At 36.8% G+C, this 19979-nt stretch overlaps 1 protein-coding gene across 3 annotated transcripts; it reads left to right on the forward strand.

Annotated features, from left to right (window-relative positions):
• Positions 1-1330: 1330 nt before the first annotated feature.
• Positions 1331-19224, forward strand: LOC109041859 (E3 ubiquitin-protein ligase MARCHF6). 3 transcript variants are annotated; one of them, XM_019058349.2, is made up of 10 exons: positions 1331-1595; positions 3619-3803; positions 4706-4907; positions 5773-6045; positions 7042-7194; positions 8919-9060; positions 10151-10278; positions 11137-11412; positions 12387-12551; positions 14011-19224. In XM_019058349.2, exons 2-10 carry the CDS (start codon positions 3637-3639, stop codon positions 15154-15156), a joined length of 2652 nt encoding a protein of 883 aa, XP_018913894.1. In that variant the 5' UTR covers positions 1331-1595; positions 3619-3636; the 3' UTR covers positions 15157-19224. The 3 variants fall into 3 exon arrangements, with proteins under 3 accessions (XP_018913894.1, XP_018913896.1, XP_018913895.1); XM_019058351.2 differs by having other exon boundaries at positions 14017-19224; XM_019058350.2 differs by lacking the exon at positions 1331-1595 and adding an exon at positions 1740-2150.
• The last annotated feature ends 755 nt before the right edge of the window (positions 19225-19979 follow it).

Here is a 19979-nt window from a genome sequence, read left to right on the forward strand (position 1 = left end):
TGTATGCAAGACCTAGAAAAAGAGGAAAATACAAAGAAATGCTCTTCATCAAAATTTAAGGAATTAAAATACATTTTCTTTTCATTCCCCTCAATCAAATGTGTGATTGGCGTTTCAAGAATCTACTTTATTTTGAGGTCCAACAGTTCGGTCGGAGTAAAGTAAAAATGCAACACAAATGCCAAAAATTCAGTGACCTAAGCTCACTCAACTAGATAAGTGGATCTGTAATGTGGCCAGTTATTACCGTGACAATAATTTCCAAGTACCAAACATGGACCACTAACTAGAACTAGATTAAGCTGATTGTCAGCATGTCCAATTTTCATTCCGGCAATTTCAAAATGAATAACTACAAATCTTCCCACAGCGAAATTCTTTTTTCCTTTCTGTTGAAAATTTGCTGAAAGTAACTGAGTTGCATCATATTCGGTGGAGATCTAATCATACTCCATGATACAAAATCATGAGAGTAATGCGGAACACACAGCGCCTGAGGTGTGATGGCGAGAAGTGCCTCAGGGGGTTGGACCCCGAGGCGGTCATGGGGCATAGCCCCTTAGTGCACTTAAACATCGCGTTAAATTAAACTAAGTTTTCTTTTAGTGAAGTGATAATTGTATGGCCAAACTTGCCTCAATTTTGAGGGATGTTCAGAATAATTTAACATTTTTCAAGTGTGGGGCTGCTCCTGAAGTGCGTAACCTTCGAAACGGAGGGATGGCTGAGAAGTGCGTTACGCCATTTGGACCGCGTTAAGTAGAAATGAACCATTCCCTTTCAACTATTGCCAACTGGGCAATTCAATGTTTTACATGCAAGCGGTTGTATGGATTTTTGTGAAAATTTCAGTGAATCTTCTCCATAATACGAAGCAAATTCCTTAACATTTTCCAAGGAATCCGCACAAACGTGCTCTTGTAAAAAATTAAATCGCCCGGTAAATTTGGTAATAGGTGATGTGGCTTGATTCCTTTCTGCGGTTCATTTAGTTTTCAGAAAAGTGCTATGAGGGAGGGGGGGGGGAGGCGTAATATCCGAACTTTAGCGTTACGTATTTTTAAACAGATTTTTAAGAGTGGCCCCTTACTAAAATTTTCAATTATAATGATCATGTAGCTTAATCGCTGAAAAAGACATTTTTAGTGAAGATTTTGAAATACCTGTCATGACAGACGGGCGTCACGAGGGAGTGCCGTCAAATTAAAAATGGCGCTTAAAATTTAAATGACCGCGCTTCAAGAGGATTGTGTTTCTCACCGTTGCTCAGCAATCATCTCCGGAGCTAAGTTTGGTGACCAACGAATCTTGCAGGTTTATTTACGTCACTGTTCGCTGACAACATTTTATTCCTATTGTGCCAGTGCCATTGTCAATCTTGTAATTCGCGATCGAATTCATCGCATTAGTTTCGAATCTTCTTGTGACGAAGTAATATCTATTTTACAGGATGTAATTACCATGAAACTTGTCTCTACCGCTCATGTTAGTTTTCGTGACGAACGCGAGTGTAATGTCAAGCTTTGCTGAGTGCTGTTTCTCCCCCTCGTAAAGTGAAAACAACTCGGAACCATTGGCGTTTCGCGATAAGATAAGTAAGTTGAGTCGTATGTATTGCTCGTTAATTTCATAATTGAAATATTTTATTCTTTCCTTTTCTTTCTTATCGCTTAAATATTCACTTTCCTCAGCATTGGTTCTTGCTTCTATCAATGAGTATAGAACTACTGCTGTATGGAGCCCAGTGTTCCAATATGCTCTCTAAGACACCTACATCCAACTTCTTTACCACCTCCTTCGAGCCTCCTCACCTGATACCGATTGCAATTTGTTAGAAATGCTCTTTTTGCGTTTTTAAGTCGATTTAAGATGGCCAAATTACCCGAAGCTGGAAAGTCTCATACTTAGCCATTTCTGAATGTACGAACTCTGTATTCGGGAGGTTACATCAACTACTGTAGTTAATTTCCTCTCTTGCATGCTCATGCTACCTCATGAATATTCTTCTTTGTTCATCCTGTAAGTTTTCACCCGCATACCTGATAATTTCCTTTATCGATCGCTGTTGTTGTCTGTGTTACATTTCATCAGGCAGTCAAAGTTCTATCGCATTATTGGAACAGGACTCGCGGCACTAAGTTGCTACGCAGGTACATGTACATCTGTTTTTAGCAAGAATGATTATATATAATCATGCTCTTAATTGCCTCCTCCTCTGAGGTGTTTTCTTTTTGGGAAAAAATTTTTTTTTCATATTTTGGTTCCATGTTTCTTTTCTATTTCATTCTCCGAAATTTATAAATTAACCTGTAATCCTCATGCACAGGCACCAGTAAATTTTCTCCTGTTTTCTGGATTTAAACCATGTTGCCCTTACAGAGCTTGATACACCATATTTACGTTTGGACCATCACTACCTAGGAGGGCAGTATAGTATTCTAGATAGATCAGGACCTTTGGAAAAGTTTATCTTGTTGTTTACATTTCTTATCATCTCTCGGGAAGTTGTGTTCAAGAATATTTTGCCACTCGTTTTCATATTTGCTTTGCATTTGTGTACCTTTTTCTCACTCTCATCCTCACTTTCAGAGATTAGCTAAGCCCAGTTCTTACGGTTTAGTTTTCAATCAAACTCTTCCCTGGACTTCATTGAATGGAAATTTTTACCTATTTTAAGTATGTAAAAATTTTCATCCAATGAAGTTGGGTGAAAAGCTGAATGAACTGTTGAACTGGGTGTATTTGGCTCAACTCAGATATTCATCACTTTCTTTGGTGCTTATCTCCTTTTGATTTCTCATTAGAACTGATTTTTTTTAAATTCCCATCATCAAAATGTACTATCAATATTCATCTTGAATCCTTTTTAAACAAATCATAGATATTAAGTTGATGAATGCAAACTATTGAACCTGTCGCACTGATAGGATAAAAGGTAAAGTTGGGTGTAAGAAGATTTTATACTCTAGTCTTCAAATGGTACCAATTTTTCATAACTTCTTTTACCCCCTGCTTTTTCCAGATCAGCAATGACTTTTACAAACAATTAGTACATTTCTCCTTCTCTTACGAGCTAACAGGAAGTTTTGCAACCCCAGCATTTCTTAAGAAAGTACCTGTGAAAGAAGCTTATTGGTTTTTTAATACCTTTCTACAAAATTGCTTCAATGTGCAGAGGAAATTCCTGAAAATAACTAAATAAATCTTATAAAACTGGAGCCTGTTTTGCTCGAGGAAAATTACTCGCTTTAAAAAATTTTGAATGTTAATTTGTATGTAAGTGCATCTGCAAGCTGCTTTGGAGCAAAGACAGGCTGGGACCGGAAAATTTATCAGGAATTCGGGCCCATTTTTTTTTTTTTTTTTTTTTGCCGTGTGAAGGAGACTAACCAGTCCAAAATCATTCCATACATTGACCAATGGTTTTCCATCTACTCCTGCTTTGGGGCAAAATTGCGTAGAAAAATTTCTTAAATTCAAGAGGTACTTCATGTTAGTGAGCCGCAAACCAGAGTAAAATAAGAGGTTCAATTTTTTGAATCGTATTGCTGTTCGATTTTAACAAATCTATCCTCCGTTGATTTTATTTTTTTGATTGTGTTAATTTGTTTTTTGCAGACTGCTCCGCCAGCAGGGATGGAAGATGGACACATTTGTCGCGTGTGCCGTTGTGAGGGAGCAGCTGACAGACCATTATTCCATCCATGTATCTGCACAGGAAGTATCAAGTGGATCCATCAAGAATGTCTTCTACAATGGATGCGCTACTCTCGCAAGGAATATTGCGAGCTTTGTGGCTACAGGTGAGCAACACAAATGTATTATTTTCAGGATCTTGCACATAAGCCAGCAGACAAAGCGTTGCAGTAATTTTTCTTTCTGGTTAAGGGATTTTAGATGGTCTGTTGATACCTAAATGGTGAGAATTTGCGTTTTGGAATCGAGAAGTACAGCAGTGAAACAATGGATTTGTTCCCGGGAGTAGCTCCCAATATTTGATTAGATTCAAACAGAAGAATAGAAAAAAAAGAGTGAGTTCGTGTGTTAGAATGTTAAAATACAATCAAGTGATTAATGTTTAATGGGTACTTCATCAGCTAAGAAACATTACATGAGCTAAAGACCTTCAAAAAAGTCAATCCAGAGGTGAGAACACCAAACAACAGCCAATCAATGGGTCAGTTTCGTTGGTCACATAATCGTTTTTTGATGCTTGATCCTTGTAGATTATTTAAAAATAATAAGCTGTGTCCAAACAGCAACTTTTTACATTTAATATTAACAGAGCTATTGCCCTTTGAAAATTCGGGGTTTTTGATGTCATCCACTGTGGTAGTGACACCCGTGGTTTCTTCCACCTTGCTTTCATCAGCAGTGTCGCACTGGTTATTCAACTTTAAACTTGGATGAAAGCAAGGTGGAAGAAACCAAGGGTGTCACTACCGCGGTGGATGACTACAAAACCTGACTTTTCAGAGGGCAATACCTTGGTTAATATTGAACTTAAAAAAAGTTGTGGTTTGGGAGGATCTTATTATTTTTAGCTAATCTACAAGAATCAAGCATCAAAACAAGATTCTGAGACCAGCGTAACTGACCCATTTTTTCTCCTGTGCTTCATATCCTTAGTTATATTTCTATCTATACTCTCTAGTTCTGAGGCTTTGTTTTTAATTAATTAAATACCTGATCTTATTTGATTCAGATTTTCTTTCACTCCAATATACTCGCCGGATATGCCTCGGCGTCTACCAATTAAAGATGTGATCGGCGGTCTCCTAGGAAGTGTTGTCACAGCTGTTAAATACTGGTTTCATTACACAATTGTTGCCCTAGCATGGCTTGGTGTTGTGCCTCTTACAGCATGCCGAATCTATCGATCCCTCTTCACTGGCTCCGTCGATTCGGTAAGCTCTGCCGTTACCGTTGTACTGAGGTTACCTTCATCTCTCTACTCCATTTACATACAGTGGTGTCTAACAGTATTCTGATTGTATTAAAAGTCAAAAGTTGTATACGCATAGTTTTAAGGGAATGCTGTTTTGCGAAATAAAAAAATGAAAGGTGAAGCACTTCTGTCACTATCTGCACTGGCAATTAGAATTCATTCTGTGCTTTTTTCTGGTTTATCTCTCCTCATCAAACAGCACTTTTATAAATGTGTCAGTGTAGGTTCCAACTCCGTATCTGCAGTCTTTCAAAGTATGCTTACAAAGCCATTAGTGCAGGCTTAAAAGGACTAAAGGATCAAAATAGATGAAGAGTTTACTCTGCCTCACACACTCTGCTTGAATGTTGGCACCCAAACATGCCCATATCTCATCTCTGTAGCGAGTCAACGATGCTTCATTCACGCAATTTGAGGGACATAGTTTATTCACTCATCAAAGCCTGCTATTCTTTTTTTTAATAGACATGAGTGCTTGGACCTCATAAGAAAAATAAAACTTTGTTTACTGTTTATTTAATTTTTATGATATATGACAACAAGACCCACAGAATTTGAACGTTTCTAATATTGGTATTAGAATTTAACAAAAAACTACTCTTTTGTGGCACAGTCATTGAATGGCTTCTTTTAGGAGTTATGCATTGTGGTTGTCTCCTCTCTGATTAGGTATGAGAGGCTCACAAATAGCCAAGGCCAAGTCACAATATTTTGCAAGATTAGTTTTCAAGCAAGTCCTAAAACTTTTTCTTCTGTTTTACGGAAGTATCCATCATAGGGGTTCCGAAACTTCGATGACTCTTCAATGACATTCTTTTTTTTAGGTTCTCATGCTGCCACTGGATGTTTTGTCTATTGATAATATCCCGGCCGATATTTTCCATGGTTGCTTTGTTGTTACTTGTACGTTACTGGCTTTCCTTGGACTCATTTATCTGAGGGAGCAAATACTTCATGGTGGAGGCCCTGACTGGTTAGAGCAGGATGAACCCAATCAACAGCAAGATGCCAGAGTTGTCCAGCTGAGGAGAGATGAAGGACAACCAGCAGCTCCAGAGAACAACAATGTTCAAGATGCCGTTCAAAACCAAAATGAGGCAAGTTGAATTGATCTGATAAAATGTTAAACTTCATTTGAATGTGTTGTTGCGAACAATGCCTGATTTGAGTATTGTCAAGATTGGTTTCATCACGGAAAAGTGAATTTTTGACTTATAATTTGTGTGTCTCTTACAACATTCCTATTGGCACATTATGATTTTTCTATCAAATACACATATCCTGTGTATGTGTCAAAATGAAAAAATCTAAAACGGATTTCGCACAGAATATTAAGAAATTTGGCGCCTGCTGAATTTTGAGATTTTTTATGTAATGCTCCTCATGATCTTGAGTAAAATAAGCTTTTAAAATCAAACTTGCCACATGCTAATTTCGAGAAAATTGAGTGTACAAAGTGCATATTTTGGCACTTGTCCACGTATAATCCAGTGCAAAAATGTAGGTCTCCGAGGAGGGAGTTCTTCTCTCCTTGTCTTATGCCAGCTGGGGAGATAAGACGGCGCATCAACTCAGTTCAGAGCAAAAGGCTCTTTATTGTTGACCCAGTGACACTACCTTTTCTCCTTACGGTAACATGTGTTAAACAGCCAAACAAAGCACTTTTCAAACCTGATTTCCTTGAATTTGGCAAGTAGAACGTTTGATTAATGAAAGCTCATATTACTCAGGAAATAGTAAGGAACATTATAAAGTACAAATTCTCCAATTTGAAAAATTTTTCACAGTAGTATTTTTGCCAGCTTGATCATGGCAATGAGGAAAGGTACTGGTGAATTTTTAAAAACTTGTAGCATTTGAAGTTCCCCGTGCAGTGGCGTGACGTGCCTTGCGATGTATCGATTGATCTGCCATTTAAACCTATGGCAAAGGATCAATTAACAGGGTGTTCGCAACGAACATTTCAATAATTGATTCTTCACCATAGTTTCAAATGAGGAAATATCGATAATCGACCATTCACGCCTCGCCACTGGCCCCATGGCATAATTGTTACTTTTTCCTTTATCTTTCTTCTCATCTTTTAACATCAGGCTGTCGCTGAACCTGAGAATGCCGTTGAAGGAATTGCTGGTGTGGGTGGAGGTGCTGTCGCTAACGACGAAGCTAACTTCAATCCAATAGAATGGGATCGAGCTGGTGAAGAAATCACATGGGAAAGACTTTTGGGTCTAGATGGATCTTTGGTAAGCACCTTGAATTCCAAAAGAAAGGTAGCCAGATAATCATTATTTTTTCAAATTTTTGCCCTGTATGTTTCTGAACTAACATGATAGAAGAGATATACATGATACAGAGGTATATCGGTCACAGGAACCTTGAACAAGTTCAACAGTAAAATTCTCAAGGCAAAGGTGGAAGAGGTTTGGAGCAGCCAGGAAGCCAAAGAACAGGCTGGTTTTAGAGCCGGTAGGTCTACCGTCGACCATTTGTTCACCATTACCCAGGTCATCGAGAAGAAAAGGGCGGTCAGCCAGGAGCTGCACTTGGTGTTTGTGGATCTTCAGAAAGCTTAGGGGTTTTAGCAAAGGACTTGTGGGGGCAATTAAATAATTTTATAATGGGACGATAGTAAGAGTTAAATCTCGTGGAGAGTTGTTCGGAGGTTTCTTCGTCACAAATGGGCTAAAACAAGGCTGTTGTTTGTCATCAACACTATTTAAGGTATACCTAGAGAACGTGTTGAAGGAATGGGAAAATAAGGTTGCGGGGATGGGCGTTCCACTCCTTGATGGGCAGACTCTTTATACTCTATGCTTTGCCAATGACCAGATTGTAATAGCTCAAGATGAGGAAGATGCAGATTACATGGTGCGGAAGTTGGTTGAAGAATATCGGAAATGGGGCATGGATGTTAGTGTGTCCAAGACAGAGAAGCTGGTCGTGGGAGCAGCGCATCAACGGCAAAGCATAGAGCTTGAGATCGACGAGTGTGATGAGTGTAAGTATCTCAGTGTCTGGCTAGATCAGGATGGAAGGATGGATAGGGCAATTAAGGATAGGATCATCCAGGGCAGGAGAGCCATTGCGATGCTGAACGGGGTGCTCTGGGGTCAGAGCATTTCAAAGGCAAACAAGCACCGGATATATGACGCCATCGTTAAAAGTATCGTGCTCTATGGTAGTGAAGTGTGGCCTTTGACGAAAAGAACGCAAGAAATGTTAAGGGCAACTGAAATGGATTTATTGCGGCGATCTGCAGGCATTTCGAGACAGGACCGTGTCCGTAATGAGAGAATTCACCAGGTGATGAAGGTTATAAAAGATATTGTGCACAACATCATGTCCAGGCAGTTATGCTGGTATGGACATGTGCAATTAATGTCGGAGGAGAGGTTGCCCAAACAAGTCTTGGATTGGGTACCACCTGGGAAGAGGCGACGGGGACGTCCCGTAAAGGGTTGGCGGCAGGGCCTTGACGAAGAGATGTTGCAATGTCAGTTGCCTGATAACCTCTGGGAAGACAGGCATATGTGGCGTTTGGGTGTTGCAGAACGCCAGAGTGCGTTGTAGAGCGACTTTATGTATGTATACATGAGAGAATTTTTAGTAATGCTCAGTCGTCAGTTGCAATTGTCATTTATTCCTTAACCCAGCACAGGCAAAAAAAATAACCTTGAAAACTGTTATATGAGTCAAAGTCTTTCAACAAATTTTATTTCTAAGATGTATGTTTAAAAATTTAAGTAATCCTTCATTGAACATGGACTTTTTTTTGTTTTGTTTTGCGAATTTTTAAGTTGTATCTAATATCTACTCTTTTGGAAAAGATCATCATTTTGTCCTGTAGTCATTACAGTTATGTGGCTCCAAATTGTATCCATGGTTCAAGTTACATTTCCTTCATGGTGTAAAACATACAGCAAGTTATGGATCCTATAATAAATACTGTTAATTTGTTTTTCAACAGGTGTTCCTGGAGCATGTGTTTTGGGTTGTTTCATTAAACACCTTGTTCATTTTAGTCTTCGCATTTTGTCCCTACCACATGGGTCATTTTGCTGTCGTAGGCTTAGGATTACGAGAACATGTAACTGCTTCTCACTTTGAAGGTAACTTTTTTCAATTCTGCATGTTTTTTAGAGTGAAATACATTGGCTAGTCTACTGAGTTGCGGAAGAATGAAATGGATGAATGATAAATTCTTTCAGAAGTCTTATTTCAAAGTGCAAAAAACAGAAGACTGTAGTAAAAAATTAAATTCTACTCAAATTTTCAAGAACCAATTATTTTGTTTCCCTAAAATTTAGTTTAATTAAAATTGTGGACTGAGCCAGTAATGAAGATCAAAACTCATGGTTGTCCATGAGGAAGGAGACCGCTAAGGGCAAACTTCTCAGTCGAGTAGTCATGTAGGGTGGAAAAACCAGTCTTTATAAAAAAGTAAAAAAGTCCTAAAATGGCACTCTTGCACTTTCTGGAGAATTAAGATTCCAGTGTTTTTTCTCACCAAAAATTTTACAAAAAACATGATGGTACCACTTGGTTTTTCCGAAACTAACTCCTATGCCCAAGAACAGGTCTTGAAGTTGAGACTATAATGAAAAAATGTCTTATATTATAGTGAGAGTCTGCCTACAGTTCTATAAGGAATATCCAACATTCCTGACCCTAAACTGCCAAAGTAACTTGAGAAAATAAAAGCCTGTTCATTAACTTGAAACTGAACACAAAGGCAAAGTATTTCCACAGTCAAGCCATTCATTAATGTGATTTAAAATGAGCAAAAAAATAAAAATTACTTTTTAAATTGTAATATTTTGCAAATTAGCACCAGTTCAAGAGTTACCGAAAATATTTCCCGATATAGACGTCACGGAAAAATTTGCCAATTGTTTTAGAGGGTGGAAATAAGTTGACAAAATTTTTGAAGTGCGCTAAGTAATCCTCTCCATACTTTTCCTTGTACATTTTGTAATTTCTGCTTACAGAAAGACTGTTGTCTGTGAGTTATGGTAAAAATAATACTAATAAATTGCCAGGATTTATTTCCGTGTTTAAATTCAACCCTGAGACACTAGGAAAATTTATCTAGAAAATTTAAAGCGTAATACTTTCCTCTTTTCGCTTCCTTTCTTTTTCTTTCGTTTTACATAAGTGGCAACTTGTATAATGAATCTTACCATAAAATCTTTTTTGCAGGTTTAGTGACAACCCTATGTGGATATTGTGTCATCGGATTGTGCCTTGTAATTTTACGCACTTTAGCTGCAATCTTCAAATTCACTCGTTCCAAGAAGGTTTTGGGCATGTGCTATGTTGTTGTCAAAGTGAGTATTGCCTCATGATTGGCCTTCTATAGTTTTTTTTCCTTTTTTCTTTGCCTCACTTCTTCCTGCTCATTCATGATAGGAGGAATTGCAATCGAAAAAACTGGTGTGGAAAGTTCTTGATGGCTTTTTTTGTATCTTAGAATCGAACTTGTTACATATCATTATTTAATTGTTATTTCCTCTGTAGCAATTTGCCATCTAAAATTTTCTTGGGGGTTAAGTTTCAACTAATGCTAAAAAAACTGAACTCTTCCCGAAAAACAATAACGCTACTAGACATAATAGCAGTGGTATACCAGGTAGAATAATTTTACTTGTGGTAAGATAATCTTCAAGGGTATCTGAGAAGATTGGGAAAAAAAAAATAAAAAATTATGGCTTCTGAGCATTTCTGTGGTTTTATCAATCACTTGAAACGCAGAAGGGTCACTTCTTGTCAAATTGTTTGGAAAAAAACTAGAAAAATTTGATTGACAGCCTTGATTTTTTTTTTTTTTTTATTTGATTTCTTGTTCACCTATCTGATTGAAGCCAAAAAAGTATTATGAGTAATGTCACATTTTTAGATTAATTAGTGCATCGGGTGAAAACGGACAAAAATTTCAAAAAGTTTGTTTCATGAATCTCTGAGACAAGGGAATTGAAATTTTGTGGTTGCTAGTTTTCAAGTGATATGCACACATGAAACACACACTTTTCTTGTACTTAAGCAATGATCTGAATCTGATGTGTGGTGTCTCTTTTGGATCAGTTGGCATAGAATGACCTAACTTCTTGTAAAAACACCTTACTACAACTGTCATTCGGATTCATTGTGCTAAACAGAAAGTCTAATCAGTATTGCTTATTTTTCAGGTTTCTTTACTCTCTGTAGTAGAAGTAGGTGTTTTACCACTAGTTTGTGGATGGTGGCTAGATATTTGTTCACTGGCTATGTTTGATGCCACTCTCCGGGACCGTGAAACAAGCTTCAGAGCAGCACCAGGAACATCCATGTTTATTCATTGGTTCATTGGCATGGTTTATGTTTACTATTTTGCAACGTTTGTTCTTCTACTTAGAGAAGTGCTTCGCCCCGGTGTGCTATGGTTCTTAAGAAATCTAAATGACCCAGATTTTAGCCCAATCCAGGTACTTATTCTTATCTTGGTCTTTCCTGTAACTGACTTGAACTGTTCCAAAACTCTTAAGGAGGATGGTACGGAGCTGAAACTACCAGATCACGTATCCTGTATCCTGATACGGTATCCTGTAGGGCTGTTCTATCGGTTGTCGGTAAGCTACCGAAACCGTTTCGTTAAGAAAAAGTTACGACAAGAGCGCTCTTGCCGATAGCGATCAGAGTTTTTGGAGTTGACGAAAATAAGCTGTTGCCATTTGTACATCTATTTCACGCGCCGCCGCGCCAGGCAATCTGATAAACCGACGCATGGGGCAACAATGCATTGAGTGCAAGCTCTTAAAAATCCAATAAGGCCAGCTGTTGTCGATATCATCGCCACTGTTGGTACTGCCACCAGTTTCAATAAGAGACGATATTGATAGTGTTCCGGCAAGAATTTGTTGGAACACCCCTAGTATCCCGTTTGTGGTGTTTAAAAATCTCTGCTCAAATTTTATTTATTTGAAGGTGAACAAATCAATGTCATTCCTTGAAATTTTCACAGAGTTTTTTTGCACAGAGAAGTAAGACACTATTGTTCGTGTAAAGTAGAGAGTCGGTTAAGACGAATAGCCTTGTAGGTCGAATTTTTTTTCATTCCCTACACAACTTGACTTAGCGAGTTTTTACTGTACTTGATTTAATGATGATTTTGCCCGCCAATGCCAGAAAAAACGCTACTTTTCTACTGGAAACTTGCGACATGTTTCAGATGTTATCTAGAAACGAAGTTGTCTTGCTTTGGAAAGAACTATTTCTACTTCATCGCAATATGTGCTACTTTCCACTCAATTTCATTGACATACATTAGGATTTTTTTTCTTATGAATAATATTTCACCAGCCACTGATTAAAAATCTATATAGTTATAGAACTGCATGTATTTTTTGTTGTTTTTCTCCTTTTTTAGTAAGTTTTATTCATAAAATTTTATTTCTTGCAGGAAATGATACACTTGCCAATTATCAAACACCTTCGTCGCCTTCTTGTGTCCGTGGTCATTTTTGGAACAGCCGTCTTGCTGATGTTGTATGTTCCTGTAAAAATAATTAAGTTTCTTCTGCCTGGATTTTTACCGTACACCGTAACTCAACACTCAGAAGCGCAGGTAATTTTCAAGACACATAATTGCTTTCCATGTAGAGATAATGTTTAGTGTCCAAATTCCTAATGTTAAATATCTATAGTGAAGGCGTAGGGCACTGATTTTGATCTTAAAAATACTGATTCGATTTTAATCCTAATACTTTCTTTCTCTAGGCTAAGTAGTTGAGTCAGATATAAAGTTAATCTTCATATTTTTGTCCTGCTGAAGTGATGTAAAGTCAAGAGGAATTCCTATGCATCCTTTCCATGCTTCATTAAAAGAGTTTATAGCTGAAGGAGAGAAATACTGTATGCATCCATGTATTGCACTCCTCCGTGGAATGTGTCCCTCCTATTTTTTTGAGTGAAAATAAAGGAAAAGTACTTTTTTTCGGAGATGCTTCCAAGATTTTTAAGTATGGCGTAATAAAGGGCATCCTACCCTTTGCCTATAATTCTTGATTCAAAGAGGGACTTGATAGTGGATGAGAATCACCGAAAGAAAATATTTATATTTGAAGAAACCGCTACATACTACGCTACAATCCATCAAGTGTAGAATTTAAACAAGTGGGAAGGAGTGGAGGAATCTTTTTTGGTCAGCTCTGCCGTGCTAAGGGAAAACGCCGTTTGAACCTTCAGGCGTAGCAAAATTTCTTTTGGTAAACCACAAATTTTTGAGAAAATTTGTAAATATTTTTCTTCCAATTTTTCAAAGAATTTTGTTCTAGATTTGATGTAAATAGTCTGAAATTTTCAGGAATAAACATTCACAACTTGCTTCAAAAAGAAACATTTTTAAGACGAAATTTGGCAAATCCCAAATGTACATACGGCGTTTTTCCTTAGCACAGCAGAGCTGCAGAGTAGCGCCATACGCTACGTACCTTTGCTCATGTGCTCTGCAGTCAGCGGCTTGCCTTGTTACTCATGTCTAGAAAGAATAGACCAGAACTTTTTTGTAGAGATTATCTGGGGGCATCGACCATGTATTCTACATACGTCTCCCCATCTTTGAACAGAGTATCCAACCAAAAGATGTTTTATACGATTACCAACATGGGTAAAAACGGTATGTGATGACAGATCTACAAAATTGGTCCTAGAAAATGATGTGCTATCAAAATCAGTGTTTGGAAGCTTACATTTATTCTAAGCATAAAAAGTTTTCCTGAGATCGGAAAGAACTATTTTCTCTTTACAACAGAATATCATTGACTTGATATTGTTTCATCGCATGGATCCCTGTCTCCTGATGGTACTTCATCTTTTTTGGTCCATAGCTGAAAAATCTCTAGTGACTGGAAAAATCTTGATCATTTGTTTAACTCAATTACCTGTATGAATGTTTGGATCTCATCCTCTTGTTACGAGTGCCGGCTCAACTAGAAGGAGTTGTCCTTAATAGTTAATAACTTTCTGAATTTTTGGAAGGATAACTTAATGAAAGATTTTTCAATGTGATTTTAATATTGCATTAGTTTCAGGTGAATGAACTGTCTCTGGAATTCCTTTTGCTTCAAGTCATCATGCCTGCTCTCATGGAGCATTCTCACACCCGCACCTGGCTGAAATCAACAATCCGCATCTGGTGCCGTGCTGTAGCTTGGCTGTTAGACATCAAGTCTTTCCTTTTAGGCGATGAAGCGGAGCCTAGAGCTGGGTTGGAAGATCAAAATGAGGTAGCTCTGGCCGGTGATCTGGGCGCTCTCCACCATGCTATTTGGCAGCTCCATGGAATTCTCGGACTGGGAGCGCAGCCTTACAAGAGGCCAAAATTTTTTGCAGCCAGAATTGTTTGTTTACTGGTTCTTGTCGCCATAAGTTTTGTAGTGGCAGCAGTCTTAGTATTAACCATTCCTGTTTGGCTGGGTCGACAAGTTATGGGATTCTGGCCTGTTGGACCACCGGGTGATGCTGCAACCTCTCTGAATGTCCCAGTTCATGAACTGTATACAGCGGCTTGTGGAACGTACCTACTGTGGCTTATTGGCCGCTTTGTCAGCCTAGTTTGTAGTTGGCTTCCGCAAGGTCGTGCTGCCATTATGCAACGATTATGGAGTTGGTGCATAGTTGGTGCCAAATGTGCTGTGGCTTTCATGATTCTCATTGGTGTTATACCTCTACTGTTCGGTTTATTATTAGAATTGATCGTACTTGTTCCGTTGAGAGTGCCACTCAATCAAACTCCAATTCTGTGGGTCTGGCAAGATTGGGTTCTTGGTGTGCTTTACACCAAGATTGCATGTGCTATAACAATGATGGGACCAGATTGGGCGTTGCGGCGAGCTATCGAGCGCACATTCCGTGATGGCATCATGCGCATGAATTTAGGTCTTGTTCTCCGTGAACTAGCCGCACCTGTGATCGGCTGTTTGAGCCTAGCATTAGCTGTTCCATATGTTATTGCGCATAGTTTAGCACCATTAGTTGTTTCTAGTTTACATTTTAGAAATATCATAGTACGACGTATCTATCCTTTCCTTCTGATTGTTTCATTAATTTTTGGGTTAATTAATTTCCAAATCAGGCAATTTTCAAAGTTATATGAGCATATAAAAAATGACAAATACTTAGTTGGAAGGAGACTGGTCAACTATCACCATAAATCGTCTCTATCTGAATAGTTAGGAGGCCTCAACCCTAACCGATCTGCAAAAGTGCACAAGTTAACAGTATCCTTTACTTGTAGATAGCCTTTTTGTCTCTCTTAATTTGGTGTTTTCTTCTGGTATGAATTTTTGTTTCATTTTAAGTTCGGACCCTTTTATGTCATACTATTTACATAAACGAAAAATTTTCATCATTGCCTGTGTACCACTTTTTGCAGAGTTTTTTTGCCTGAACTTGTAGCGTTCTTTTTTATTCTGAATACATACTAAGGTTCTCAGTTAGGTAACAGGGGAAAAAGTTAATTAGTTTTTGAGTCAGGAATGTTGACTTCGTACTTGTAATACCCAGAATTTTTCAAATTCACTCATAAAATTTAGAGGATGCCTTATTTTAATTGATATAAACATATAATTAAATATTTCTTACTGGAAATTGAGAACTTCAGTGACACAAAATGTGCTCAACATCCGTTATTTTGTTGACAAATTTCCATGATGAAACTGCTCTGAGGTGGGAAAGAAAACAAGGAAAAAGATACACCATTCATTAAATATACCCATTGTAAAAAAAGCCAGGTATTACTTCAAGTATGATGGAATATTACTAGTTCACATCCTTGAAAGTTACGTTTCTTTTTCTCCTTAAAAGTATCTTCTTTGTCACTTTGAATCTTAACAATTTTTATAAAATCAATCCGAAATTGAATGAAGGTATTTTTAAATTTGATATTGCTTTTGATGCCACTATCAACCTTTTTCTCCAACTAACAACACCCCCCCCCCTCTCCCTTGGTCCTTTGCCTCTGATAATATACAAAATATTTTAAACCTAGAATTCCGTTTGAAGTAGCCATATTGACATTAATGATAAATATATGTATGAAAGTGCTTTACTTTGTAAAATGTCGCTTTATCTAAGGAAGTTTCTGTAAGGTCACTCCTGTAAAACCTATATTTAGTCCATCATGTGGAAAATTTTTCTTTTTTCGCATCCTTTGATACCTTCGCTCGCGAAATATTGAGTGAATAAAAATAAGTATAACATTGTAGTTAATGGCCCCTGATGAAAACTTGCTTTTTTGTTTACTTTTCTACTGCGAGGCCTCTCCTGATTTTAATGGAGATTGACAATTTATTCGAAAGTGAAATTGTTTGCAGATTCCATGTTATTTTATATTATAATGTTGCTATGAAAGTTCAAAAACGTGCATCTCAATTGCAGTTTTTTCTTATATATTTATTTTTCGAGAGGAAAACAAAACAGTCTAACATTTTGTGGAAAAATTGCTTTAAAGGAAGAAAAGTAGAAGGAAGTTTTCAGAATTTAGGTGTTTTCAGTTTCCTTTCAAAAATCAAAATATGTCAGGGAAATCTATTTCGTCACAAATCGAGATGCATATTTTTGAATTTCAACTGGTGTTTAAATTTGTTTCATTAAAATTCAATTTTTAAGGATGTTAATCAGCAGTTTATATTACAAATGAGCGTAAAAAAATAAAACTGAGGTAAAAAAAAAGAAAATATTTGTGAAGTTAGGAGGAAAATGAGAATGTAAAATTTGGTGAGTCTTTAAGGTAAATCTGTGTCGGATAATGTAATGAAATTTTTTCAGTTGGTTTTTGTGGGATGGAGGGGAATTCAAAGTTGATGAAGGAAGACTTCATGGTGCAAAGAGCATGATGCTGGAAATATTTTCATGCGCTATGCTTGTGTCCTCTTTTTCTACTAATAATCTCCAGCTCTGTCAGTTTTTACACTCAGGAATCATATCAGGAACCTTACCTTGTCCCCAGGTTAACTTGAGAGATATACTGCTCTATGATTATTGAAATTTGAAATATAGTGCAGCTTTAAAGATGCATGCAATAGACCACCAGACAAGGTCTGACCTCGAAAGGAGATCATATGTCTCCTCTTCAAAATCTTGCATCCAGAACAATTCACACAACGGAAAGTTCAGTAATCAACTTCTGAACGAGATACTAAGAAGTATTTTCAATACAGACCCAACGGAAATTAGATTCTATGAATTGTTTTGATTATTGAATTGTCTTTTGTATTTTTGCCATCAAACCAATGGTGTTTAATTTCCAATGGTGTTTAATTTTAAACTTTTTTATTTTGTTTAGGAGTCCTAGATTTTCCGTTGTGTGATCCGTTTTCCTTGTGAAATTTTGAAAGGAAATCAATTTATACCTTGTCCAGAGGCTCATCGTGTTCTGCCCACTGATAGATGATTGTCTCGCTCTTTTCAACAACGGTCTCTCCTAAACTTTGAAAAGGTCTGCTTTATGTACAATTGATCCCTTAAATAGCGTCTCAGGGTCGTAATTTTTGCTCTCAAGTTTTGTCGGTAATGCAATGTTTTTATAGTGATGCTACATCACAGTGAAAACTTAAGTCAGAGGCTATAAATAACTATTACCAAAATCAAAACCTTTGCAGCTGACTGTGCTCCCAAGTACAACTGTTTGAGCAAAGCTTTTTCATTTAGTGTTCCTGGGTTTTTTTTTTTTTTTTTTTTTTTTGTATGAATAGACTTTAATTCTTTTTTAAAAAAGTTTATCACCAATGTAATTTTTTTTTGTTGTAATACCTGGATGTATTCATTTGCATCATGGCTCACTAAGTTATATCTGAAGGTCAAGAATATCTCAATCGTGTTTAAAAAATTTGTATTAATTTTTCTTTTATTTTGGCTGTTTAGACTGTGAAGATTTCAAGAGCAAACAGCAAAGTTAGGTCTTTGAATGCGATTAACTAAGATCTCTATGCTGAATCTTGGAAGGAAAGGCATTTGGTAATATGTGTTACATATCTTGATTTTATGGCGGCTAAAGATTCTCTTCATAAGAAGGTCATAGGAATTATACATCCAGCCTGTAATGAAAGCTCTCAAACCCTAAGGCGTACTACGTAAATTATACAGTTCCTTCAAATGCAACTCAAAACATTTGTAAGGTATTTAGAATAAAATCTGGAAACACTTAACCGGTGCATTCCTTAAGTATCCCTCCCCTCATGAATTGCAATCATGTAATAGCTATTCAACTATCCCTTAAAAAAAGAATAATTTTTTGTTTTTTTCTTTTGGAGTTGTTAATGACTTGAACAAATTAATTGTAAGTAATTATGGGAAACGCTTTGGCTATTTTCATATTTTTCGAATAATATAAGTTACTGGAGGATCGTCTTTTTGGAGGCCTAAACAGTTGTGAGAAAAAATTAGATGTCCATGAAAATTCTGTCCTGCTCTGCCGAGGAAGAACATGGTATGTAGGGGTGGAATAAGCATTTTCTGTTTGTCACTTTATCTATAATTTTCACTCAGCGTGTTTAAAGGAACAATATTCAAGTCATAATGATGACGAAAACTGAAAAAGAAATTTGTAAAACCGGCAGGAAGCATGAAACTGGTCTGTTAATTCTTTCAGTATAATGAAATGCAATTTTAATGAAATCCCTTACAAGTTGGCCATCTTTGTCCAGAATGATTTATAAGGACCTTCTTCTTCATGGTGTATGGAACAAAAAATGAATCAGGAAATTCTTGAAATCCATTGATCTTGAAAGAAGGTCTTTTCGAAAACTATTTACCTTGCCATTGGACCTTGCAGATTTTGTAACTGTTTAATTCTGGAGAATAGAGATATCAAAATGAGCATATGGTGAGAGATGTTGTGAAGGACAGACAATATTGTTTTTATTAATATGAATAATGCGGTATAAATACAACAAGTTAAATGAAAATTTTATAATTTTAAAATATGGCAGCGCAGTAAGGTTTCTTCCAATGAGTCTCGGCTGGTGAATTTATCTCCCCCTCTCCCCCAAGCAGGCCTCATGGATAGAAAACAAAGCAATGCTCAATTCATTGTGCGTTGTCTCTTCCTTGGTCGTTACAAGTTTCAATTTATTCATGATTGAGGAAAACTGAAGATGGTCACAGCAGACTTATGTATAGTATTTATTTTTATTTTTTGTAAATATTTATTATTTATTTGATAAACTATCATGTATGAAATGTATCATGTTTTAAATAAAATGATGAAAATGTTACAAAATAAATGAAAAATGATTTCATTTTGGTAAATCTACTTAATAAAAAGAAACAGATCGACCACTAAAAAAAGAGATAAAGAAAAAAACCCTTGACTATTTTAGCACTTCATTCATACACTACTACCAGTTTAATTAACGAATTCTTAGTAGTCAGGTATTCCAGTCAAATTTTACTCGGCAAAGTGAATTTTTATCAGAGTGAAAGCATGGGGAGGTTATTCAATCCTAACAAAACTAGAGAGACAAATTATGACATTTTTACGAATCGTCCTCCATCCTACATGAGTATCAGTAGGTAAATGTAAACTTAATGCTCTTTTAGGAATGCTAAAATAAGCATCAGTCAAATCAACCGTCAAAGTCAGGATTTATTTCATGCGAATGGCTAGCAGTTCTCCCACCATTCATTGACCTTCCTCTCCTAATTTTGATAAATGTTTTTTTTACTTGCCAAGAAAAAATCTTACTGAGAAAATTATTTTATCGTAAAGCACTCTGATATTAACATTATGCCTGTACTAACTCATGCACTCTTCAGTTTTTTTTCCAAAGACAAGCATACATTGAGGAAAACTTCGAACATTTTGACCTCTGCTTGTTTGTCCAATGTATTTTTTTGTGAAATTTTGATGAGAGAATTATTTTATCACAATTTAGTTTCTTACCCTTCTTTGTAATTCATTCAACGGTTCATTTTTTTTTATCTAATAAGTGTGATTTATTAGAAATCAAATACTTCTTTTAATTATCCCTCTCGCAGGTATCATGGATGGTAG

Source organism: Bemisia tabaci, chromosome 2, assembly GCF_918797505.1.
Source record: "Bemisia tabaci chromosome 2, PGI_BMITA_v3".
NCBI lineage: Eukaryota > Metazoa > Arthropoda > Insecta > Hemiptera > Aleyrodidae > Bemisia > Bemisia tabaci.

Bases quoted from the DNA above. Each gene is read 5' to 3' on its own strand.
- LOC109041859 (XM_019058349.2), top strand. From the start codon at position 3,637: ATGGAAGATGGACACATTTGTCGCGTGTGCCGTTGTGAGGGAGCAGCT. The intron at 6,046-7,041 runs GCAAGTTGAATT...TTTTAACATCAG, and splicing joins CCGTTCAAAACCAAAATGAG to GCTGTCGCTGAACCTGAGAA. The intron at 12,552-14,010 runs GTAATTTTCAAG...ATATTGCATTAG, and splicing joins CTCAACACTCAGAAGCGCAG to TTTCAGGTGAATGAACTGTC.